At 52.1% G+C, this 26,493-nt stretch overlaps 1 protein-coding gene across 2 annotated transcripts in view; it reads right to left on the bottom strand.

Moving 5' to 3' along the window:
• Nucleotides 1-1,618: 1,618 nt before the first annotated feature.
• The window catches only part of PAQR5 (progestin and adipoQ receptor family member 5), a 71,412-nt gene continuing 46,537 nt past the window's right edge, over nt 1,619-26,493 (bottom strand). Inside the window, exons 3-8 of one of the 2 annotated variants that reach the window (XM_082838572.1) lie at nt 24,206-24,333; nt 21,334-21,539; nt 16,841-16,967; nt 8,461-8,557; nt 5,463-5,604; nt 1,619-2,351 (exon numbers count right to left, since the gene is read on the bottom strand). In XM_082838572.1, the coding sequence (XP_082694698.1) occupies nt 2,110-2,351; nt 5,463-5,604; nt 8,461-8,557; nt 16,841-16,967; nt 21,334-21,539; nt 24,206-24,333 (942 nt within the window). In that variant the 3' untranslated portion in view covers nt 1,619-2,109. Of the gene's footprint in view, nt 2,352-5,462; nt 5,605-8,460; nt 8,558-16,840; nt 16,968-21,333; nt 21,540-23,079; nt 23,098-24,205; nt 24,334-26,493 lie in introns of those variants that run through there. The other variant, XM_082838573.1, reaches the window with a different exon arrangement.

The following is a 26,493-nucleotide window of genomic DNA, read 5'->3' as shown; positions in this document are numbered from 1 at the left end:
TTGGAGACAGCAGTTTGTAACACTGTCCAAAAGTATACAATGGGACTAAGTTTACCAAACTTATAAAAACGTTATGAAACACCTGGTCTTATTTTGTTGATTTAACATTTCATTTTCATCATTAGGCACGCTGAAAAAGCAACGTAACCAAAGATTAAATTAAATAATCTAAAAGTCCTTCAAATTAGTCACCCGTTATCTTTCAACTACTTCTGAGCTAAATGAAGAACCTTATTTTACTCTCTATAAACAAGAGAATTTAAAAGCCTTCATGCCTTTGGCACTACTAGAATGGAGTATTTAAACTTTGTACCTTTGTTCACCATAAGACTGAAGTTACAATAACATGAAACGGAAGACAACAGACCCTGCTGGAGTAAGATTCCACTAACAATGTCAGCCTCTTGCCAAAAAAACAAATTTTGTCATGTAGCTGGCAATGAATGTACCCCAAATTTACCAGCCCATATAATTTTATCAGTCTGCCTTCCCCAGAGGAAGTAAACAGATAATCAAACGAATGAAATCATATTTCTTGACCACTCGCATCCAATGTAAATTGTTACTTGTCCTCAGAAGATTGGACGATGATCTATTCATAAGGCCATTCGAGTGTCTGCGCCAGTAAACCATAGAGGCAGTACACTAAGATATGGGGGTGCTCCTGAGTCAGCGAAAGAGGATCCCGCATTGTGATGGATGGCCCCTTAAGTCATCAGACAAGTGCAAACAGGGGGTGATGGGCTTCTGTTAAAAACTGTTTTGTGTCAGCATTTCTGTACTCTCCGAAAACATCATGAAACGGTGAACTTTAATTAGTGATGCAACAGGTGAGAAAATACTCAGTGTTTTGTAATACTCCACAGAGTAGAAAGCAGGGGACACATTCTTACGTGGTGGGTTGCTAAAAGTTAGACCAATCAAAACAAAGCTGATAGGCTCAGTACCTTCTAGAGTTTGTGACATCAGCATTTCTGCAAGTTCGGCCCATGGCCCTCCTGACTCAGAATCACCTGGGGGACTTTCTCCAGTGTAGATTGTCTCCAGGAAACCAACATTTTAAACCAGCAAAGCAGCATCTCCTGATTTGCCTGGGGAATCTACATCTGTCACAAGCTCACCGAGTGTTTCCATCCCTTCGGCAAGGTCTTTAGCATCCTCTGCACGTGAACACGAAACCCAGCAGCATATATGAAATGCTGAAGCAACATCAACTGTATAACCTCCCCAAATATCGTGATGTCATTGGCTTAAAAGGTGACAGACAAGCACAACCAACTGGGATTGACTCAGCCAATGCCCACTGGGCAACACATTTTTCCTGTGCTCCGTAATACTTGGCAGCATCAAACTGGTGACAAGAAAACAGAGCAAAACAGAACACATAACACTTAGCCACAGGCTGTGGACTTGTAAGAAAATCCAAATCTATCATGACGTGGGAACCTTGCATTGTGAAAAAGAATGTACCTGTAGGAAAAGAGGACTCTCTTTCTGTTCATTCCCTTCACTAGGTGGGGAAAGGAAGAAGACCGCTCCCCAAGCCAGGTTTCTTCATTCTGGAATTGCCTTCCCAGCCCCCAGGGCTCCCACAGACCCAACTTACTCTTTCTCGGGTTCCCCTACTGACCTTTCCAGCTCATTCTCTTCCCACTGTGGGAGCTCTTGGGAGAGGCTTTGTGACATGAAACTCATCAGATGAAGCACGTTGCATTCTGCAAGAGTAATACTACAAGGGTAGTAAAGCTTAATCCAACTATTTAATAGTAGAGCTACAAGGGAGGTATGCTTAATCCAACTGTTTAAATAGGATTGGAGAACTCACTTTAAATAAATTAAAAACTAAATGAAATATTAATGATTGGCCTGAATAAGGACTTACTTGAACCCACGTTCCCCTTTTAAAACCACACATTCGGAACCAATGCACGTCTAGAGAAATGTCCCCATGTCAATACCTTATTGACATGAATCCATTCAAAAATGCCAAGACACCAACCATTATAAATATTTTAGGCCACTATAAACTGGTACCTTGACACTGGCTTATGGTGGTTAGGAAGTTGTAGCTTAATGTTGACACTTGGCACAAAAAGCTTATGGTCTGAATTATGTTTCTTTTTTATGTAATTCTGGCTCAGGAATCCGATACAGAGCAGCTGAGAAATAAATTATGTTGCTGAGGCTGAAGATGAGGCACAGAAGTATGGCTCCGGCTATCTGAGAGAACAACAGGGGCCTGGAGTGGACCAGGAGCCATTCCTTCCTTAGAGTCTTGTCCAGAAGGATGGCTTCCATCTGCATGTGTGTGGCTAGGATCACACACACATGAAACAGCTGGTGACTATGACCTATAGCAAACACACAAAAGACCACCAAGATCAGCAATAAAATAGGAATGGATTGATACATGCTATGGCATGTATGCTAAAAACACTATGTGGTGTGAAAGAAGCCAGATACCAGAGACCATAAATTGTATGATTCCATTTATATCAAATGTCCAGAAAAGGGAAATCCACAGAGACAGAAAATAGAGGAGTGGTTGCTTCAGGCAGGGGTGGGAGTTGGGATTAACAGTACATGGGCACAGAGGATCTTACTGGGGTGATGAAAATGTTCTAAAACTCCTATAGGGTGACGGTTGTACAATGTGGTAAATTTACTAAAAAATCATTGAATCATATACTTGAAATTAGGGTATTATGTAATATATAATATGTACTTTAAAAATTTATTTTTAAAATGTAATATGAGAAAAATAAAAGGGCCATCAGAGCAAACCAAATCCATTTTTAAAACAACTTATCCACCAGTCCTGTTTTTCACATGAAAAAGTTCTGCCAAAGGTTACCTCTTGAGAGCTGTCACTGATCAGCTCAGATTCTGACTTCAATCCCAAAGGAGAAGCCAGCCAAATTTTCTGTTGGCCTCTTATGAGGTGCTCCTCTCCCCACTGCCGCTTAATCCCAGACACAACCAGGGGCTCTTCCTCTCCGATAACTTACAGGACCCCAGTCACCATGTATGCATTCCCCAGAGGGTGGGAGTCCAGTGCAGGGTGGTTGGAGTGAGCAGGGATGTGCTGACTTGGTGATTGGTGAGAAAAGGAGTCCATTGCCCAGGGCTGGGGATTGCTTTGGGGGACAGCCTGCAGAAACCATGTTTCACGGGCTGAGTTGTATCTCCCCCTCCCAAATTCATATGTTGAGAGTCCCAACCCCCAGTACCTTAGAATGTGATCATATCTGGACATAAGGTCTTTAAGAGACAATTAAGTTAAAATGAGGTCACTAGCGTGGGACCCACTCTGATTGGTGTCCTTCTAAGAAGGGGATATTAGGATGCAGACATGCACGTACACAGAGGAGAGACCATGTGAAGAGAAATGGAGATGGCCATGGGCAAGCCAAGGAGAGAGGACTTGGAAGAAACCAACCCTGCCGTCCCCTTGATCTCAGACTTCTAACCTCCAGAATTATGGGAAAATAAATTGCTGTTGTTTCAGCCACCCAGTCTGTGGTTCTTTGTTATGGCAGCCCTAGCTAATACGACACAAGAGTTAAAGATTCTCCTTCAGTTAAAAAAAAAAAAAAAAAAGAATTCAGTGTTGTACCCCCAGGACTTAACCCAGAGTAAGTATTCAATAAATGTGTCCACAGAAGGAACCAGCCTGGCCATCTGCCCAACTGAACAAGAACAGAGTCAGGAATGAGGATGTAGGAGAGTTGAGTAGGTGGCCAATGAGTTCCTTAGGGCAGGGAGCTGCCAGCACTCCAGCCTGCATCCCCTAGGGAGGAAGTGTGTCTGGAGGGGCCCCCCCTGCCTCACTCAAGCCATACTACTGGGCTGTATCCAATTTCCAAATCTGTGTGTGAGGCAACGAAGTGGTTCCTTATCCAGCGAGAGCCGTGTACTCTAAGGACACGGGGCCAAGCAGAAGGGGGTGATCAGCTGTGCTCACCAACTGAGGCACAAACCTGTCTCTGTTAGGGCAGGAGATCAAAAGACAGAAGAGCCGCGAGCACTGAACAGATGTGAAATGTGCCTGCAGCAGGAAGAGTGATTTCAACAATCCCTCCTGGCAGGAATAGGGAGGAACTTCCTGTGGGCGTTGGAGAGGGAGCCCGGCATCTGACTGACTGTTATTTAGGGACGGAGAACTTTCCAAACCCTTTGTTAAAGATCTGTTACTAACTGCCCGTCTGGCCAATTTCCCCCCATAGGAGTGTCTTTCTGCTCTAGGCCCAAGAGGACAGGATAGAGGTGAGTCAATAAAATGTTATGAAGAAGCCAGAGCTAGCAAAACAAGGCCCCCCCACCCAGACTTCGTACACTGCCACCTCTGTTTCATCTGGCTGGAGCTGGGGCGGTGGACGTGCTGGGCAGGTTCCTTAGGCAGGTTCCAATCCCCTGGCCCTCTCATCTCCCTCCTTTTTTGAAATCTGCCCTCTAAGTATTTTGCTCCTTGTAATCCCTTCTGGCAGGAGAGAAGAAGTAAAGGAGATGAAACTCTAATCAGCGCAAACAAAGAAAACTCTGGCCATGTGTCTTGGGCAGAAGGTGGAAACCCATGGACAAAATGGGCTTGGGGAGAACCGAGGATCCTGCCCGCCACCTGGGAGTGAGGATCTGAATCCCCATGGTATTGATAGCTTATCTAAGGAGCTCTCATCCCAGGACTCATCAGCCTCACCAGAAGTGGCCCAAGGGTCCCTCCTCCAGCCAGTCCCAGAGCCAGGGTGGAGGAGACACGTTCCGCAGTGCCACCCACTTCCCTAGACAGAGAGGAAGGAACCCTGCCAGCAGGTGTAAACCCCTGTGGTTCCAACACCTCCTCTCCACCACACGGCTTCTCTAACTTGAGTGAGCTCAGGCTCACCTGGAGAATCACACAGCTTCTGAGACACGGGATGTCTGGGGGCTGGGAACCGAGAATCTGCATGTTCCCAGGTGATGCTGAGACTGCTGGTCCAGGGGCCATACCTGAGAACCACTGCTCTACCACAATTCCTGGCCCCATCGTACCCACCTGAATGAGACAAAGACACTTTCCTCTCCTCAGCACAGCCCCCTGCCAGCTGGTACTCTCAGAGACAGCTGTACTCTGTCTTTCCTCTTCCTCTTTACGGCTGCCTTACGTGTTCATTTAATAACGGGATTTCACATTCTAGGTAATAATGGGACTCTCCTGTCCCCATACCTGCTGGAAATGCTTTAGAATCCTAGATCCACCTCCTCTCCATCCTCCGCCATCCTCCCTGGTCATCCACTGGCTATGTACATCCTGGCCTCTGTCACCTTACAATTTCACTAACCTTGGTCTGTGCCTGGAGAACTTCCTGAAGAATTGCTTCTCTCCCTGCCCTGGCCTCTCTTGGCAACTATGTGCACTGGTGTCAGGGATTGGGAACCCTCCCTGGACAGGAGGGCAAGGGGCATCGGGGCCACCAGGCACTCACCGATGTAGTCGAAGCGCCCAGGAGCCAGGCGCTCCGGCAGATGCGCGGAGTAGAGAAAAGAGGCCAGGAGGGTCACGGCCATGTGCTTCTGATGGTACAAGGTGGCTTCGTTCTGTGCACTCTCCCCAGGGAAGAGGAATAGCTGCAGGTATTTAAAGAAACGTCAGGTCTTAAAATAGATAACCAACAAGGACATACTATATAGCACAGGGAACTCAATATTCTATAATAACCTAAAGGGGAAAAGAACTTGAAAAAGAATAGATACATGTATATGTCTCACTGAATCACTTTGTTGTATACCTGAAACTAACACAACATTGTTAATCAACTATATTCATTATAAAGTAAAAATTTTTAAAAAGAGAGAGAGGAAGGAAGGAAGGAAGGAACGTATGTCAGGTCTTGAGAGGAGGCCTGCAGACATCCCCACGCATACGTGTGGACTCTGTGGGCCAAGGCCATTCCCTCTCCAGTTCTGTGGCTTGAAAAGGGAACTCGCAGGGACTGTGTGAGCAGGCTTCCTGTTCTGAATGTGATCAACTGAGACCCAAGGCAACTGTAGTTTAATCCCCCACATGCTCATGAGAGCCTTTGGATTATTTAATTCCAAAAAAAAAAAAGGAAAAGGAAAGAAAGAAAGGAAGGAAGAAAAGGAAAACAACAGAAGTGAAGACAAAATTAAAGGAAAAGAAAAATCCAGTTAGATATATCGCTACTTTTTTCCTGGGGCTAAAACGTAAGTATCATAAAAAATGGCCTATTCACACTTGAACTCACTTCTAACCAGCAGATCCCCTGAATTGATGCTCCTAATTAAGGCTTTAAGGCCTTGGAAGGCCTTCTGAATCATCACAAACTATTAATTATGGACATTACCCTGGTGTGGAGTTCAGTACGGTTTTTGTACGATTGTTATAAATAGCGGCGGCAGCCACCACTACGGAGGGCACTAGGCCGGGCCTTTTACGTGCATCACTTCATCAGAGCCTCAACAATGACCACAAGGCAGACACTATTCTCCCCATTTTGCAGATGAGGCAACTGGGCTGGAGGGTGACTTGCAAACCACTAACTAACAGTGAAGTCAGGCTGATTCCAGAACCTGTGTGCTCAGCCACATCGCCATTTAGGGTAAGCCCTCCCCTCCCCCGCTGCCCACTGGCTGGTGCAGTGCCAGGAGCACCCAGCGCTCATAATAGCAAGCACCTGTGCTGTATGCTTTGGTGGCCTTGTGGGACCGGCTTGTTCTTTGCTCTGGTTTCCTGTGTGTGGTCTGTGTCCTCGAAGAAGGATTCAGGGAAATGGGCTGCATCCCCATCTCTGGGTCCCCCCCAGGCCCATACGAACTCAGCAGGAGCACACGCTCAGTGCCTCAGCTAATGAAGCCAGCTCGACCCCTCTCCTTTATCCCTGGGCCCTGCCATCCTGGCCTCAGGCAGCAGACCCTTACGCTGCCTCTGGGAGGGGAACTCCACCCACTGGGCCTGGGCTTGGCATTGCTGAGCCCATCAGTTCTGTTTATTTGATTATTCTCCTCTACCCCCTGTGAAGGACAGGATGTCAGCCTCATTTAAAGATGAGGAGGGCTTCCCTGGTGGCGCAGTGGTTAAGAATCTGCCTGCCGATGCAGGGGACACGGGTTCGAGCCCTGGTCCGGGAAGATCCCACATGCCGCGGAGCAACTCAGCCCGTGCGCCACAACTACTGAGCCTGCGTGCCACAACTACTGAAGCCCGGGCGACTAGAGCCCGTGCTCTGCAGCAAGAGAAGCCACTGCGATAAGAAGGCTGCGCACCACAACAAAGAGCAGCCCTGGCTCGCTGCAACTAGAGAAAGCCCACGTGCAGCAACGAAGACCCAACACAGCCAAAAATAAATAAATAAAATAAATTTATAAAAAATTAAAAAAAAATAAAGATGAGGAAACCAAGGCTCAGAGAGCTTCTGTTCATTGCCTAGGGTCACACAGCCAGTGAGCAGTGGGACTGGGATTTGAACTTTCCCCCTTCTTGCCTTTCCTCCTACACCCTCTTCCTTTGTGTTCTCCATCTAATTCCCATCTATCCTTTAAGACCTTCATTCATACATTTTCCTTCACTACTACTACTATGTTAATTGATGATAATATATAATACTGCATTTACTGGACTCTCACCACCAGCTAGCACTTTACACATTGTCTCATATAATCCTCCCCACAGCCTGACAAAAGGAGGTGTTATTACCAGGCCATTTTACAGATGAGGGAAATCAAGACACAGAGGTGGAAGATAACTCGTCCAATGTCTTGCAGTGAGTAAATATTACAGATTTGCCTCCAGAGCCCGCTCTCCTGGTCACTCTACTGAACCCCAGGCTGCTTCCCCTGCCCAGCCCTCTGCGATTGCTCCTGAGCCCCCAGTCAGCACTGGCCACCGGTGCATCTCCTATGTTCATCAGGGCCTCTGTGTTCATGTCGTCTCTTAACTAGTCTGCAAGTGCCATTAAAGGAGCATCTGGGGCGGGGGGGCTTCCCTGGTGGTGCAGTGGTTAAGAATCCGCCTGCCAATGCAGGGGACACGGGTTCGAACCCTGGTCCGGGAAGATCCCATGTGCTGCAGAGCAACTAAGCCCGTGCGCCACAACTACTGAGCCTGTGCTCTAGAGCCTGCTAGCTACAACTGCTAAGCCCGCGTGCCACAACTACTGAAGCCCGTGAGCCTAGAGCCCATGCTCTGCAACAAGAGAAGCCACTGCAAAGAGAAGCCCGCGTACTGCAATGAAGAGTAGCCCCCGCTCACCACAGCTAGAGAAAGCCCACGCGCAGCAAGGAAGACCCAATGCAGCCAAAAATAAATAAATAAAATAAACTTACTAAAAAAAAATGGAGCACCTGGGACTCTACTCTTGTGTGTCCCACTGTGACCAGGATGGCGCTCTGACCCTCAGAGCTCAGGACACAATTGATTCCCTGACGCTGCCAACAGGCAGAGAGGGGTTGGAGTCGGGCCCTTACCCTGGAGAAGATGGGAAGGGAGTCCCAGGTGTAGGGATAAGCGAAGGCCAGGACACGAAGCATCTTACAGAGCCTGGGCTTCTGGACCTCAAGAAACCTAAATCAGGGAAGGAAAGGGGGGAGAAATGAGAATGAAAAAAGAGTTTCAGTAAATAACACACACATGCACATTAAGAATAACCAAGGGCGGGTAACCCACGAAGGACAAGCATTTTTGCACAAGCTCCTCCTATGGCCAGCAGCTTCTCCCCCAGCTCTCTCCACTTCTCCCACCCTGATGGGAACGGCTCAGTCTCAGATGTGGAAAGAGCTCAGGGTGGGCAGGGAGGGGGCAACCATCTCCCAGCATCCTGAGAGGCTCCTGGGGCGAGCAACTCTGCGAAGGTTGAGATGCTTAATTAGGCAGAGGCGCCAGCTGATTACCCTGCAGAAGCCCTGGGTACAATTAGATGTTTACTTACTTAAGAGATTTCTGGAATATTTAATACCACACACAGGGATACTGGGCTGGGGAAACTGAATAAGCAGGGTCCTTCCTTCTCTCTTTCATCATCACCCCCACCTGCCTCCGGTTCCAAGACAGATGAAGCCAGCATTAAAATGAGTGGTGCTGACTGTGGCAAAGACAGGCAGCTCCTCCTGGATGGAACACGATGGGGCCTCAGCTGGCTTGGGCCCAGCCTGAGGAGGGGGCAGCAGCTGAGGGTGTGCGGAGCCGGGCAGCACAGATGGCAGGCTGGATACTGGAAGGGGAGGGGTAAAGAGAGGCTCCACATGAAACCACAGCCCTGAACTGGGGCTCGGGCGAGGGAGAGCTCACACACCCAGGCTGGGCCGGGAGGCAGGGCTGGTACCCACTTTAGCAGCACAGCGTACTGTGGGGGATGGATCCTCCCTTGGTGCCCACAGGTCTGCGAAGCCAGAGGACCCCCAAGGGTGGTGTGCAGAACCTGGGCGCCGAGGCTCGTGGGGTAGCTGTTCTAGTGCAGCCCGTAAGATGAGGGAGGCGCTGGGGCCATCTCAGCCCCCAGTGGACAGTTCTGCCCCTCATCGCACTCTCCAGCGGGGATGGAGTCTATGTCCCACCACTGCTCTTCACCTCTGCTCCCCAGATACCCCGTCCCAGCCCACTGGCCTGCCCCTTCTCCACCAAACATAGACTGCTGCCCCTGCAGCCCAGGCCCATCTCCCCCTCCAGGTTATTCACGTCCCCTACGAGCCAGTGCAGTCACCTGACTACAAGCCCCACTGCCCACATCCTTTGGTGTGGAAAATGGCAGAGACACCCACATCTGCCTCCTGAGTTGTCGGGGAACTCTCCTCGAGGGCAGAGCTGGGTCTGCTCAGCTCTCCATCCCCAGCGTCCAGCTCAGAATCGTGTCTGAGGACATGACATCGCCAGGCTGCTGTGTGCCGTCCAGCTCTCAGGGCAGCCCAGCCTGGGGATCCCTGTTCTGCGTAAGAGGCGGCCACGGTGGACCCCGAGAAGCCCCATAACCTCCAGAGATCAGCTCCAACTCTGCTCCAGCCCATGGGCATGTCCCTCCTTCTTTCCTGACCCTGTGGACACTGGGCAGAGATGGAAGAGAAGTTCAAGAAGGATGGGGAGAAATAAGGGACCTCAATTCACCGTCCCCCAGAGCAGGACCCCAGCCTTGGAAGGAACCACAAAGCCCGGGATTGGTGAGGCTGCACAGGGTCACAATCTGGCAGACACCCTGAGTCCGATCCTGTCCCCGCCCTTTGCGACCATGTCATCCAGCAGGTGATGTAACCCTTGTGTGCCCCAAATCCTCATGTGTAACATAGGGACAACAACAGAATCCCTGCAAGGGATTGTTGCACCGGTTTGATAAAATGATGCTTGCAAGGAGCTTACAGCTGTGCACAGCACAGAGTGACACTCAAGAAATGGCAGCTTTGAAAAAGAACGTGTGTTGTAGGAGCCATCCTGTCCCCATCCTGTAGCTACGTCGTACCAGAAAATAGGAACAGGAGGGACCAGATGAGTTCTGCGTGATTTGCCTAAAATCACAGGAGCTAATAAGAGGCAAAGCTAGGATTTACAGCCAGGGCCATCCGGCTGGCTTCCCACCCTCTCCCCTCGTGCAGGCGGAGCAGGCATCTGACCACTACCCAGCCTCTGTCCTTACCTTACAGACACCCCTCTGCCCCAGGAGGCGATCGGAACACACTCCCGCTGCCCCAGGAACCAGGGCCCATCCCGATGGCCTTCTCAGTCCACGCTGGCAGACCCTGTCCAACCACGGCAAGCCCACTCCCTCCCTCCCCATGCACTGCCACCGCCTATCACCTCTGGGTGCAAAGAGACTCGCTATTAAAGCACGCTCTTTCTGCGGCCACTTACACGGGAAGAAGGCTGGCTCTGGCTGACGAGGGCCATCCCCCAAACCATGGATTTCCTGCAACTTGAGACATTTCGCCCGGCCTGATAAAGTACTTCCCCAAGGGCAAACGAACCAGCCTCTCCAGCTGCAAAGCCGAGTCTACAGAGGGAAAAAGGAGAAAAAGCAGAACAGACGAGAGACAGCAACAAAGAATAAGAGGCAGAAGGGCCAGCAGCCACAGAGGCGGAGGGGCGGTGGGGGGGGGGGGGGTGCGGCTCCCACTACCAAGATGCAATTCCAAATCAGGCCACAGGGTGTCGCCACAGCATCCTCCAAAGCACCCCACACCACAAAGTCTCCAAAGCCTCGCCTGGTAAGGCAACCCCTGCACCCCAGAGCTGGGAGTCAGGGAGCCAGGCCTCCTCTGCCTAGAACCAGGTGGGCAGGAAACACTGGATTTGGGGAGAAGCCTCCAGCAAGAGAGGGTTGATACAATACCAGTCTATTCTGAAACCTGATAAATTCTTGTTGCAACAAAGCTGGAAAGATTTGCAGGTGAATTCTGGAACTCGCGCTTGAAAGAAGTGGGCCTTTGGAAACATCATACTGTTGCGGAGGTGTGTCTGTATGTGTGTTGGGGGCGGGTGTTACGGTAGTTTGGTTGTTGTGTGGGTGACATAGCAGGAATGTGGACATTTCCACCTGCTGGCCCCTGGCCCTAGCAGCACCCTGTCATCTGACTGAGCCCTCTGGCCTCCAGATGTATCTGAGAACCACTGTCTGCTAAGCCTCCTGTCTCCAGCTCTGACCTCCAAACCCCCTTCCGGGCCTGCCCCATGCCTCTCTGAGCTGCCACGACAGCACTGCCACGGCAAGGCTCTCACAGCACAGCTAGCTCACTAACCACCAAGGATGAAAATTCATCTCTCCCTCACAGCACCGACCACAAGGCATTTCACCGAGCAAGTATGTGTCCAACGGTTGGATGCTTTGAATGGATGAACAGAAAAGTGCGTACAGTGACTCGTGGTGAACAGCAAACACTGTGTAACTAACATTCCTGAGAGAGGGGTGGTGCCTTCCTGGGCTTTCGGGCTGTCGGCGGGTATGAGCAGGCCGGGTATGACAGGGTCTCTGTCACCCTCACCTGGCTCTGAGAGCCACAGAGAGGTCACCCGTTCTGTCATTGCCCCCTTCAAATGCTGCAGAACAAGAAAGCGGTTTTCTGGAACGTGTTCCTTTGAACTGAATTCCATGATAAGGATCGAGAGACCAGTTGGGGGAGTCCACGTCTCCCTGGGTGGACTTTACCTAATGGACATGTATCGTAAGGGAATGAACGCCAGTAGGACCATGCTACTCTGGGAAGCATGTGGATAACTAAAGCATGACTCCTGAGCTCCACGGTCTGCTGCTCAGGGGAGGAGGTGGTTCTCAGCCACTCCCGGCCATACCACGGACGGATAGAGCGGGAGAGGGGAGGCAGACGTGGGCTTGGGGGATAGGGAAGAAGGCAAGGAGAGAAAGCTTGGAAAAGGCGCTGAAGCGGGCATCATAGAATGCCCACACCACAAGGAACCCAGGGGACATCTTCTTAGATGCCCCCTGTTTAAAGGCCGTGATTGGCCAGAGGCAGCACAGCAAGTCTGTGAAATCGGGACCCCAGACGGCCCTCGCCCACCTCCACCTGCTTCTCTTGAAGTTAATCAGGGCCAGAGCCTCTCCGCACACACGAGTCCCCTTCCTCACTCCTCAGACACTGAAGACAAAGACAGAGAATGAAAACAAAGGGGACGGGCCTTGTAAGAGCAGGGATCCACGGACACACGGAAAGGAGAGCGGACAAGACGCGAAGGAGGCCGGACGGGCCCGCGGGGGGACATCCCACTCTATCCTTGACTCTCAGCATGTGGCATTTGCCCCTCTCTCCCTTTCTGTCCCCCAAGCTCCCACTTAAGCCCCGCAGGGCACGGGAGCTGAGCCCACAGAATTGTCTTCCTAGGAAGTTGACTGTCCTTCACGAGGACAGGGCCAGTCCTCTGTAGCACACACGAGGTGCTTCCATTTCCCCCGCCTCTCTCTAGCCCCCCTCTAGCTTCTCTCCCCGCTTCCAGCCCCACAGGCTCTGGCAACTCTGAAGCTCCTTGTTGCCTCTCAATGCCATCCCATCCTCTCCAGGCCCTCGCCCTTGTCCAGGCTGTTGGCTCTGTCCAAAAGGCCCTTCCCTCCTCTCCAGCTAAAGTGTTCGACCTTCCTCAACACTCATTCCTAAGGCCACTTCACAGAAGCCTGGGAATCCAAGCATTTTGTATTATCATTATTTGCTTACGTGATACCCTGTAATGCTACACACTGAAAGCCTTTTCCTCTGGCCTTTAAAGGAAATGATGACTCCATCTGGACTTTTTGAGGGTCTGCAGTCTGCTTCTCATACGGCATGGGGCACTCTCTGAGGACGAGGACTGAGCCTCACTCATCCCTGTCTTCCTAGGTCTTAACATGACACTTGGAGCATGGCAGGCATTTAAGGAATGTTGAGTGGTTAGTTGGATGCATTGATGGAAGGATGGGTGGTTGGGTGGGTAGATCGATGCATGAATGGGTGGGTAGATAGATGGATGGATGGATGGGTGGATGGGTGGATAAACTGAATAAGTGGATGGGTGGATGGATAGATGGCTGGGTAGATGGATGGAAGGGTGGATGGATGGATGAATAGGTGGATGGATGATGAACGGGTGGATGGATGATGGGTGGGTGGGTAGATGGATGGATGGGTGGGAAGATGGATAGGTAGGTAGATGGATGGATGAAACAGCCACAGATGTGCCCCATAAACAGAAATAATCCATTTCATTGACAAGGGAGAAGCCCCAAATGGACATTCAAGAGATTCCTGGCCAACGTGCCCTGCCAAACAAGTTTGTCTAAAGGTGCCAGGCATGTCACATCCAAAAGACCCATTCAGGGACTTCCCCGGTGGCGCAGTGGTTAAGAATCCGCCTGCCAACGCAGGGCACACGGGTTGGAGCCCTGGTCCGGGAAGATCCCACATGCCGCGGAGCAACTAAGCCCGTGCGTCACAACTACTGAGCCTGCGCTCTAGAGCCCGTGAGCCACAACTACGGAGCCTGCACACCACAACTACTGAAGTCCACACTCTCTAGGGCCCGCATGCTGTAGCTACTGAACCCACGAGCCACAACTACTGAAGCCCGCATGCCTAGAGCCCGAGCTCCGCAACAAGAGAAGCCACCGCAATGAGAAGCCCGCGCACCGCAACAAAGAGCAGCCCCCGCTCACCGCAACTAGAGAAAGCCCGCGCGCAGCAACGAAGATCCAACGCAGCCAAAATTAATAAATTAAAAAGAAACCAAAAAAGACCCATTCATTGTACCCGAACAATCAGGGAGGACTCCTGGCTAGAAGAAAACAGTATACCCTCATGGCTTATAGGGGATTCAGGAAGATAAAAAAAAAAGTGCCAAGAATTGGCATTGGGAGTTCATGGGAAAGCAGTCCTGGATCATGAATGGCGGGACTGTTTCTTCCACCCACGGAGCCCACCTGCCCCACCCGTCCGCAGTGCTCGCCTCCCTCTGATCCTAAGTTCGCAACAGCAGAGCCACACAGCCCCGCAGAAGCTAAGCAGGCGGGACAGTGGCTCGTCCAAGGACCTGATCCAGGCGTGTCTTTGGCCCAGGCCTGTCGGTGAGCCCTCACATCCAGACACTGTGCCTCCAGGCCACGCTTCATCTCTCTTGGGCTGTTTTTAGCATCAGTGTTACTTTTCTATGTATGTTACGCCTTGTCTCACCCGAGGCGGGGACCCGATCTCCTCCTCTCCCCCACCCGTGGCAGCCCTCACAGCTCTGGCCTGGCACAGAGGTTGCGCTTCAGAAAGAGCTTTTAATCGCCAGAGCCCTTGAGGAATTGGGGGAGAAGGAAATAATAACCCCATGATGTCTGATTCAGTTTTCTACCCTCTGGGCAGACCCTATCTCCTCACAGCTGGAGGGGCGTTCTGATTTCCAGGAAGAGGGAAGGGGGAGCTTACCCCCCACTCCCACCCCAGGGACGAAGCAACACAAAGCCCAGTCTTGACATTGAGCCTGGAAATGAGACTCACCCCCATGGCAAGCAGCTCTGTGCTTCCCACCACCTGCCTCAGGACAGGTAAGTGGAAGGCAAGTTGGGACAAGCATCCCCGATGCTGTTTAAGACTCTATCCTTTGGTTTTTAAAGAAAACCAACCTGTCAGGTTTGGGGAACTTGCCTACCTCTGGATCCCACAAAACCAAAGTGTCACCCAGAGAAACCTGGAGCCAAAATCATTGCGGGGAAGTTGCAGAAGCATACCTCTCCCTCCCTGTTTTCTCCTGGGGAGGGAAGAGGTGGCGGCTGCCAGGAATACGAATTCTATGAGGCCAGCAGCAGTCTATTCGGAAGACTCAGACTGGCTCAGTGGAGTCGCGGGTAGGGGGACAGATGGCCAGGGGTGACCGCCAGCCTTCCTTGGCGCTCTTCCTAACCCACCATGAAAGGCCCCCAGCTCCCAGCACCATCTACACAGGGATGTTACCCCAACACCACCATTCCAGAGGTTTCCCAAGTAATTTTGGGTAGTTCAGTTTTATACCAAGAGCTGAATAAACTAGAGTAGTTATCCTAAAAAATGCCTCTTGTACTCGTACTCCAATGAGCTTCCTTGAGTGGAAGGAAAAAAATAGAAGGAATAAGAGCCAGTGAGCTGGGCATGACTCATGGCCACCGGTCTTCCCCTGGGGACGTGTTGGACATTTGAATATCATCTATCACCCACCACACAGACAGGCATATCTTGTTTTATTGCACTTTATTGTGGTTTTTGCAAATTGAAGGTTTGTGGCAACACTGTGTAGTCAGATGATAGGATTTTTAACAATAAAGTTTTTTATTTTTTTGTTTTTTTGCGGTACACGGGCCTCTCACTGTTGTGGCCTCTCCCGTTGCGGAGCACGGGCTCCGGACGCGCAGGCTCAGTGGCCATGGCTCACGGGCCCAGGCGCTCCGCGGCATGTGGGATCTTCCCGGACCGGGGCACGAACCCGTGTCCCCTGCATCGGCAGGCGGACTCTCAACCACTGTGCCACCAGGGAAGCCCAATAAGGTATTTTTTAATAAAGGTGTGCACATTGTTTCTTTAGACATAATGCTATTGCACACGTAATAGGCTGTAGTGTAAATATAACTTTTATATGCACTGGGAAACCAAAAAGTTTGTGTGACTTGCCTTATTGTGATGTTGGCTTTACTGCGGTTGTCTGGAACCGAACCTGCAGTATCTCCGAGGTGTGCCTCTATCAAGAAGCTGGCCCCCTCTGTCCCTATTAGCAGATGGCCCACTTATGGGGCACCTCCTATGGGCCAGGCTTGTGTTAGGTGTTCTGGATACATTACCTATAATCCTTACATCTGTCTCACAAGGTAGCTGTGTTGACCCCACTTTTTTTTTTTTTTTTTTTTTTTTTTTGGCCATGCCACGCAGCTTGCAGGATCTTAGTTCCCCAACCAGGGATTGACCCTGTATCTTAGTTCCCCAACCAGGGATTGACCCTGGGCCACAGCAGTGAAAACACCAAGTCCTAACCACTGGACCGCCAGGGAACTCCCTTGACCCCATTTTATAGATGAGCAAACTGAGGTTCAAGGAGGGTAAGTGACTTGTTCAGCAACAGGACAAGCTACATAACTTGTAGAGCCCAGGGCAGAAGGAAAGTAGGGAGACCCCCTTGTTCAAAACTCATTAAGTGTTTCGAAACAACAACAGCAGGGAATTAAACCAAGTGTGGAGCCTTGTCGATCACAGGGCCCTGAGCGCCTGCACAGGCGTGTGCCTGTGAAGCTGGTCCTGCCCGGCCACTGGAAGTCCATCTGGAACTGAGTCCCAGGTTCCCAAGCATCTTTTCCACTGTCCCCTCCAACAGTCCAGGGAGCTGCGTGCTCTGTGCCGCCCCCAACCCCATCCCATCTGAGACAGAGCAGCCGGGTACCTGGAATAGCAGGAGAGGCCGGTGCTAATGATGGTGTTCAGCACAGCCAGGGCCACGTAGTAGTCGTGGAAGACGGTGTTCACCAGCGCGTCCGGGAACACATAGGCAGAGTAGGCAATGGCCGAGCCTGGGAAGAAAAACCAGCCTTGGGCAATAAGCCAGGACTCAGCACTGTCCGGACTCCTTGGGAAGACCAATGCCCCTACATCTGGCTGAGCCCCCCATCATCCCCACAGACCATGAGCAGTCCTGCTGCTCCGCCCTTGCTTATGCCATCACGCATCACCCCCCCCAGCATGAGAATGTTCTGCTCCAAGGGCTTGACATGCATTAACTCACATAAACTTTACAACCCCCCTCTGACATCAATCCTGCACTTATCCTCATTTTACAGATGAGGAAATGGAGGCACAGAGAGGTTTAGTAAGCCTCCCAGGAGCACACAGCTAGAAAGCAGCAAAGCCAAGCTTCAAACGCAGGCAGTTCAGCAACAGTCCCTGCTTTTAACTATGGCCCACGATGACACCCCAGTGTGCTCAGCTTTGCTCTGAGTGTACACATCTCACCTGCCTGATGATATGGGTGTCCCCTGTGGAACGATCAAGGCTGCAGGGGAGCGGGGGGTGGGATGAGGGAGGGCCCTTGCTGAGGCGAGGTGTGTCATATCAGCGGGCTGGGGGACTGGCCAGCTGAGAGGCTGGGCGTGAGATGCTAGTCTCAGCATTTTGTTTCATTTTAGGTTTTGGAGTCTGTGAGAGAAGGGTTACTGAAGGACCTTTTAGAGACCTGTCTGCTGTAGCTTTTGTTTGAAAGAACAGGGGAGATCACTGTCCTTTTCAAAGGGGACAGATGTGTCCAGGAGCCTGGACCAGATGACCTCTCCAGACACCCTCCCCTGCTGAGGTCCCTTTTGAGAGAGGCAGCTGCAGGTCTGTCAGCCCAGAGCCTAAGATCAGGCCTAAGGACACCTGTTATCCAAAAACAAAGAACCCTGGAATGCTAGTTCAAGGCTGACCTCAACCTCAGGCCATGCAGGTTCAACCTCTTCCTTTGATCCCACGTGACTGGTGAAATCTAGTGAAGCCCAGGGATGTGTCCAGGGTCATACAGGCAGAAAGGGCCAAGAATCACTACTCCTGGTACAATGCTCCCCACTCCTGCAGGCTACCTGTGAGATTTCAGCTGGAACTGCCTCCAGGGGGACAGATTCTTGCCTCAGCCTGATACCATGGGGAAGCTCCCATGTGGACCGGGATGCATCTTCTCTGGGTATATTGGCTGGGGCCAAGCTCCATGGGTGATATAAGAGCGAAGGAGACTCAGTCCCTGCCAAAAAGCGCAGTGGAAAGGGAAACTGGTGAGTGCCTCCAGGCGGGTTCCAGGGTGAGGTGGACATTCGGGATGGGCACGCATGCAGTCAAGCGGCTGACCTTGGAAGCATCCTTGGAAGGTGGGGGATTCTTACGGGTGCCTGAGGGCAGGGACGGCTTTCCAGCGAGCAGGACCAGGAGACACCTTGGGATGCCAGACTTGAGGAAAGTGAACTTCCCCTTTCAGGCGATAGGGGGCCCACCGAACGTTTTTGAGCAGGGGATTAAGATGGTCAAAGCCTAGTGCAAGTGCGCGGGAGGTCCAAGAGGGAGGGGAACAGCTGGACATCGGGGAGGAAGCTGAGCAAACGCCACCCTCCAGGGATTGAGGGTTTCCACGGGGTCGGGGAGGAGGAGAGATGGCTGCAGACAAGGGAGTCCCAGGTGGATCCCACAGGCTCTCTCAACTGACTAGACCTTCCTTCCAGGTTTACTGAACACCCCCATGTCAGGCTCTGGGCTACGGACTGGAAAGCCAGATGTGAAAGATGCATGGCTGTCCTCAGGGAGTTGTTCCCAGTGCGGAGCAGAAATGAAGGAATCAGACAGAGCTCCACGGAGGTGGATCCAGGCCCGGGGACTTGGAGGAAGCCACAGGCAGGGGCCCTGAGGCTCCCAGGCCCTGGCTCTGTCATTTACAAGCTGCGTGACCCGGGGAACTTCCCTTTAGTGTTCTCACCTGTAGCGTGGGTATAATGATGGTCCCCACCTCCGGGACCTGCTGTCAGGGTTAACTAGGTAATCGTGGTAATCGCTACCTTCTGTTGCTTACTAAGTGTCAGGCACTGTCCGACACGCTTCACCTACAAAACCCATTTAATCTTTATAACACTCCCATGAGGAACATACTATGCCAACTGTATCTTGCCTAAGAGCATATAAGTATTGGGGGGGGTGCAGTTAGGCCGCTAAGCCCCGCGTTAGGCCACCCCTTCGTGATGTGGGATGTGGGTCGGGGGCTCGGCACGGAGCCTGCCGTGATGCCTCCGAAACGCTTGCCCTTATCATAAATGAGTCTGGGGCAGGCGATCGAGGGTGATGGAAGCTGCCAGGTTAAGGAGTTTGGACTTCATCCCAGGTAACCGGGAGCCTGGAAAAGTTTAAGTGGGAGGAGTGCCATGGTCAGAAGGCCTGGAGGAAAGCCCGCAGGGCAGCTGGGTGAAGCCCAGGGGAGAGGCGTGAGGGACGGAGTCAAGCCGACGGGGGCACGGCCGATTTGAAAAGTATGCAGGAGAGACTCAACCGAGTTTGCCAACCGATTAGACAGGATGGTGAAGCGGGGTGGGTGGCGAGTGAGAGGCAGGGGGAACTTGATCATTCACAGATTTCTGACTCGAAGGGGAGTAGATGCAAGGGCGGGGGCGGGGAGGATGTAGACAGTCTCTGTTCCAAGACTGGATGCGGTGTGGAGCTTGGGTGAGCAGTTTACTAGAGATGGGGTTTGGGAGTGTCCCCCAGAGGTGTTGGGGGATGGTGTGGGAGCAGAGGAGATCTCCCAGGGAGCCTGACCATGGAAGAGCAGAGGCCCCAGAATGGACTCCCAGCTTGTGCACCAATGGGGGGACGGAGGAAGGGGAACTGGCCAAGCAGGATGAGCGTGTGAATGGGTGGGAGGAAAACTAGGAGGGAGTGATGTAACAGGGGCCAGAGGAAGCGGGGGAGGTTTGAGGAGCACGGGGGTGCCCCTGCATCAAAGGCTGGAGAGAGAGCCCACGGGGCCTGCGTGGATCCTGTGAGGCAGGAGGAGGCTGGGGCCTCGGCAACCAGAGTTTTAGTGAAGAGTGGGGACTGGGCAGCAGAGCACTGAGGACTGGTGAGCACGTAGAGACTCGTGTGTGTGTGTGTGCGTGCGTGTCTGTGTTTGTCTATGTATGTGTGTTGGTGTGTATGTACGCACGTGTGTGTTACTAGTGAAGAGAGAGGGAGAGGGGCGGGAGAACAGGTTGGAGGTAGGTTCCTCACACACCCTCTTGGGCAAAGGGAAGACGGTGACTTTGCTTTCACACCTGGAGCAGGACCAGGTGGGAGGAAGCGGCTAGAGCTGGGATGCCCACAACTGGGGGAGAGGAGAGGAGACAGGAGGAGAGGGTGTCAACCCACCACCTCCCCTCACTCTATCCCTGCAGCTCTAACCCCTACAAGCCTCCAGACCGATGGGGTCTGTGACCACCCCCTTCTCTGCGGGGCACAACAGAGACCAGCACTGATGAGTGGAGTTGGCTCACCCTGGCCTGTGACAGCAGATTGTTAGTGTCAGAGAACTCGCAAGCCAGTTGTTAAACACAGCCATCATTAAAAATTGAATGACAGGGCTTCCCTGATGGCGCAGCGCTTGAGAATCCGCCTGCCAATTCAGGGGACACGGGTTCGAGCCCTGGTCCGGGAAGATCCCACATGCCGCAGAGCAACTAAGCCCGTGCGCCACAACTACTGAGCCTGCGCTCTAGAGCCCACGGGCCACAACTACTGAGCCCGCGTGCCACAACTACTGAAGCCCGCACGCCTGGAGCACGTGCTCCGCTGCAAAAGAAGCCACTGCAATGAGAAGCCTGTGCACCACAACGAAGAGTAACCCCCGCTCGCCGCAAGTAGAGAAAGCCTGCACACAGCAAGGAAGACCTGACGCAGCCAATACATACATACATACATACATACATACATACATACATAAAATTTATAAAAAAAAAAAAAATTGAATGACATAAACTTACAATGCTATCCATCATATTAACAAGAGCAACAACTGTTCAGTCAATGCACCCGCTGTATCTGTACAGAGGAACTGCTACGTAGTGGGGACCTACCATGCATCTCTCCCCAGCCCTGTGCTCAGTGATGTTGTTGGCCTGAAGCTGGCCGTGGCAGGAGTATTTACACCACAGCAAACCTGCCAACACCACGGACCGGGACTTTTGTCCACAGAGAGCCAGTTGTTAAATATTTGCCAGAAGGCCTTTGGACAAGTTTCTTATAAAACAGTCATCAGGCACCTGGGCAGGGGCACTGGCATTGCGGTGACTCTTCCGGAAGCCCACCAGAGCCTCACGGTGACCCCAGCTCCCAGGGGAAGATGCAGGGGGTTCAGTCCCAGGGGAGAGGAGACAAGAGCAGGGCCTGACGTACCCAGGCTGAAGAGGTTGACGGCGCCGTAGTCCAGGAAGTAGCAGATGTGCCGGGCGTTCCTGGACATGGAGCTGAAGGTGTGTGCACAGCTGGATGCGAGGGGGTACACACAGCTGGCGCCCATGTACACGAGCAGAGGCCAGGAGTAGCTGTCATTCAGGACGTCCGTCACACGCAGGGTGCTCACGAACCTCCACATGAAGAACCTGGAACACAGGGGGACACCCTCAACCTCCGAGACAGGGGCCCTTCTTACAGTCCTCAGCCGACCTAAGCTGCCTTCCATTTCCCTGGGATGACCGGCTCCTACATGGTCTCGCTTTGGTGACATGCCATGAGCGAGGAAGGGTGAGTGGGGTCCTTTTTGGTTGGAAATATGCAGGATGGGCAATGGTCCAGTCCCCTCCCCCTGCGTGTGGTGACAGATCCCTTTTACAGCATCTTGCCCAGGAGACTCTCCAGCTTCAGCTTGCATGCTTCCAGGGACGGGGAGCTCACCCTCTCTTGAGGCAGCTCTGAGTGTTGCAAAGTTTCATTGAGCCTCCATCTGTCTCCCTGGAATCTCCCTCCATTGGATCAGCCCTAGGTCTCCCCATCAGCGCAACAGAAAACAAACCCATCAGCTATCTCAAGGCTGTCTTCATGATCCCTCACATCTCTCTGAGCTTCACATTAAAAAACCTCGGTGCATTCAACCATTCCTCATGGGATCCAAATTCGGCCTTGTCGCCATCCCTGCGGTTGGTCCAAGTTCCCCTTGCAGGAGGGCACCTCAAAGAGGAGCAGTCCCCTCTGTGGGGTCTGGAAGACAACAGGACGATTTTCTCCCCCCTCTTCCATGCTATTCCTCCACTAATCTCACCATCTCTTTTCTGAGGGGCCTGGTCCCACGGCTGAGTCTTGGCTAGGCCTAGGCCTCCAGACCCTTCTCTACATGGAGACACTGCACAGTTCTGTGTCAGATCTGCCTAACCTACAACCCATGCGTGGGGTTCTTGCTTAGAGAGCTGCCCGCTTCCACAAACCTCTACTAGAGAGCCAGGCCCCTTGCCCACAAACTCTCCCAGGGAAGGGACGAAAAGCTTTTCACGCAGGAACCCCAAGAACATCGCTAACTTCTCTGGCGACATTTGTGATCTCTTCCCTCCTGTCCCAGCAGAAATCAAGCTTAAGCTATCTGCTATTTTTCAGAATGTACCTTTTTATCATCTCGAGATTACGCCCGAGGCCCACTTCCCTGGGGCATCTTCCTCCGGCTCTCCCAAGCCCTCCTTGCTGCTCTGTGTTACGCTCTCAGGGCCTGGCAGTACAGGGGCGTCATGCCCAGTGGGGCGGCCCCTGCCAGCACGTCTCAGCTGTACAACAGCTACAACGGGATCTGCGCACAGCAACTCAAGCCCCGCAAACAGGGATGGTCAGGCTGGCACAAACTTCAAAACAGCCTAAGTCACCTGTGGTTCATCCAGAAAATGGGACACCGCTCAAAAGCCAGAGGGGCTTCTGTGAAGGTCAGACAAGAGACCTCTGAGGGAAAAGCAAGGGAGGAGAGAACCAGGTGCTGGGTGTGCACACATGTCACAGATGCTCGAGTCTCTAGAAAAGCGTTCTGGGAGGATGCACGAGCAGCAGGTCACCCCGGCGGCCCCAGAGAGGACGCAGAGGGGCCGGGGGAAGACGCCGACTCTACTCCCTTCTGCAATGTTATAATTCATTATCATTTAGACTTTTTACCCTTCTGGGAGGTACCAGAAGGGCAGCAAGTGCGTCCAGTTGACTTAAATTTAAAACAACGAGCAGCCTCCGTGAGCAGATCTTGCTGCCACCCGGACCAGTCTGCAGGCGCTAGGGCTTCTTTACAGGTGGTCCTATCCCACCCCAAGCCTGAGCTCTCCCTCTTCTCCACTGGCGACGTTTCTGCCACCAAGCAGCCTTCCCCTGCATTTTGCCCTGGGTCTGTCTCTAACTGCTGGCCAGGCAGGACCCCGTCCTCGGGCCCCTCTCTCTGCCTGCAGCACACCCTGGGGTCCTTCCTACTCTCTCGGCTTCTCAATATGATTGGGAAGGGGAGTCCAGAGACCAATCTGTGCCAGAACTTGCCAGGGGATGTAAGCAAGTCACTCCTTTCTCTGGGCCGCATCTGTGTCAGCCAGTGGTGGTCTGAGTCGGCTGGTGGCCCGCATGACTCCCATGGTCCTTCCAGCTCTTGTATACTATGACCCCATCTCCACCCTTCACTCGCTACGCACAGGCACCAGGTATGTGAAGCTGGTCTTCGGTCCCCACCTTTCTCAGCCAGGTCCCTCCTCACCTTCCTGGCAGCTCCCATTTGTGCGTGTGCACGTGCCGGAGCGTCCTCTCGGCTGGCTCCGTTTCAGTGCTGCCTGACCAAATACCTCACAGCTGCTGTGGTCCCAGGCACCCACAGCTCCGTGCCCGATGCCTTTTCCAATGCCTCGTCCCCTAATCCTCAGGGCAACCCCAGGAAAGGCGCAGGCTAACCTGCTCTGCTTGTGGGAAAATGCGAAGCCCAGAGAGGTTAAGTGATTGCTGAAGCTAGGGAATTTTAGCCAGGGCTTCCAAAAGACCCAGAAAGCCTCCAAGACCGCATAAGACAATCCTCTCAAGTCAGGACCCGAAGCAGGGGAGCAGGGAAAGACCGGGGAGCTTCCAGGAGCCCCTCCAATCCTACCACAATCTGGGTCCTCGAGCTCACCCCAGCAGCAGACCGCCACGCCTCCCAGCACCACGGGGGAGTCCCCCAAATCCCATCACGGAATCTCAGCTCTCTCCACCCCAGCTGTGTTTAAAGAAGCCCCAGTCCCCAGGCTCTGAGTGAGCAGCTGAGCAGCTGGTCCAGGGGGCTGGGAGGTACCAGAAGGGCAGCAAGTGCGTCCAGATGTTGAGGGTCTCATTGGTCATTTGGAAAAGGCTGAGGAGACAGGCCGTGGCGGAACTCTGTGGATGTCGGTAGCCGAAGAGGATGCCCTGCTCGTGGAACACCTGCAGGGGGAAGAGAAAGGGGCGCCGAGGTGAGACGAAAGGGTGGCGGGAAGGTCTCAGGAGGAACGTCTCCGGTAGTCTCTAGCTTTCTCCCAGGCTGTGCACTTGTACACTGGAGCCTGGAACACTTGACCCCGAGTCCTTCCCCTGTCAAGCTGCTCCTGCCTCCCTCCCATCGCTTCTAAACTCCCATGTCCTTCCAGAAGCCTGCAGTCAGGGGGAGGAGAGGATTCAAGGCCCTGACTCCCTGTGGGAACCCAGCCTGTCTTTGCATTCCAGATGCACTTACTCCTGTCATGAATATTGCCTAAGAATCTGCTTTCGCACCCTCTGCCGGGGGCCTACAGCCCAGTCTACGGATGCCTTCGTGGTCGGTTGACATATATGCTGCCTGTTCGAGCCAACAAGCCTTGGATGTCAGGGGCTGGTGGGATGATCTCTGCGGAAGAGCCCTCCCCGCCGGGGCCAGGATATATTCACCAAGGTGCTTCATAAAGGCCTGTTGACGATGAAAACTATGATGGCATCACCCTGCGCTGCAGGCGGAGGAGAAGGCTGGCCACAGCAGGCCCACGCAAGCTCCCCACCCCACGCAGCCCACCTGGCAAGGCTCTCAGTAACCATCCCGGATGAGAACTTGGACGGGTCAGGTAAAAAAGGGGATGTCAACCTGCTTGGAGGACTGCATCACATCCATTAAAAATGGTAATTATGGAGACGATGAGGCATGAGGGACAAAAACTCAGGATGCGATATTAAGTGAAAAAAAGTGGGATGTCAACTGTATTCCTGCCATGATGATAGAACTATAGAAATTTTAAGTACACATAGTGGGGTGGAGACTGGGAGAAACACGGAAAAGGAAACAGTTTTATTTGTTGAACTAGCAGGATTTGCAGGAGATTTTCTCCCCCTTTTGTGTTGATCAGATCAGGGTTTCTCAATCTCGACCCTGTTGACATTTGGGGCCAGACAATTCTTTGTGCTGGGGGTGGAGCTGTCCTAGGCATTGTTTAGCAGTAATGTGACAACCAAAAATGTCTCCCGAAATTGCCAATGTCCCTGGGGGCAAAATCTCCCCCAGTTAAGAACCACTGACTTAGCTGAATGTTGTTATAACTTTGAGAGGTAAGTAAAAATGAGTAGATTAACTGAGGCAAATAATGACAATGACAATATTAGTAATCGTAATGTAAATTGAATCACAGTCAATTTTAAAGGTTTCCCTCTGATTTTCTAGGGCTGTGGGAGGAATGGAAGGCTGGGAGAATTCCTACCTAACCACCCATTTCCCATTTGGGTTACCAACTTCTTAATTTAAGAGAGGATCTTGATTCAAAAATACACAATATTTGTAATGACCTATAATGGAAAAGAATCCGAAAAAGAATATATATGAGAATAACTGAATCACTTTGCTATACACCTGAAACTAACACAACATTGTAAATTAACTATACTTCAATTTTTAAAAATGGTTTAAAAAAATAATAAATAAATAATCAAAAACAAAAGAAAAACCACAAGAATAGACAATGTAGGGACTTCCCTGGTGGCACAGTGGTTAAGAATCTGCCTGCCAATGCAGGGGACACGGGTTCGAGCCCTGGTCTGGGAAGATCCCCCATGCCGCAGAGCAACTAAACCTGTGCGCCACAACTACTGAGCCTGCGCTCTAGAGCCCGTGAGCCACGACTACTGAGCCCACAAGCCACAACTACTGAAGCCTGCACGCCTAGAGCCTGTGCTCCGCAACAAAGACAAGCCACTGCAATGAGAAGCCTGTGCACCGCAAGGAAGAGTAGCCCCTGCTGAACACAACTAGAGAAAGCCCGTGCACAGCAACAAAGACCAAACGCAGCCAAAAATTTAAAACAATTTTTTTTAAAAGAATACACAATGTATGGCATAACTTGGACTATCTCTTGAGGTTCTGAGTCAACAGGTCTCATGGAATAGTGGAGAAATTAGTAAGGGGGTATCAGAGTAAAGAGTCAAATCTGGGCCCATTAGGTGCCCTATGACCTTGAGCTGGGCCACAACTCTCAGGGCTCAGTGTCCACACCTATGAAATGGGGGGCGTTTGCTCACCAGACGGTGAGCACATTCCCATCTTGGTTCAATTCTGGGTGAAACTAGTCAACTAGGGACAGGGGGAGA

Source organism: Leucopleurus acutus (genome assembly GCF_964270905.1).
Source record: "Leucopleurus acutus genome assembly, chromosome: 1".
Classification (NCBI taxonomy): Eukaryota; Metazoa; Chordata; class Mammalia; order Artiodactyla; family Delphinidae; genus Leucopleurus; species Leucopleurus acutus.
The sequence above is the reverse complement of the archived record's forward strand: the minus strand, read 5'-3'. Positions and strand labels throughout refer to the sequence as shown.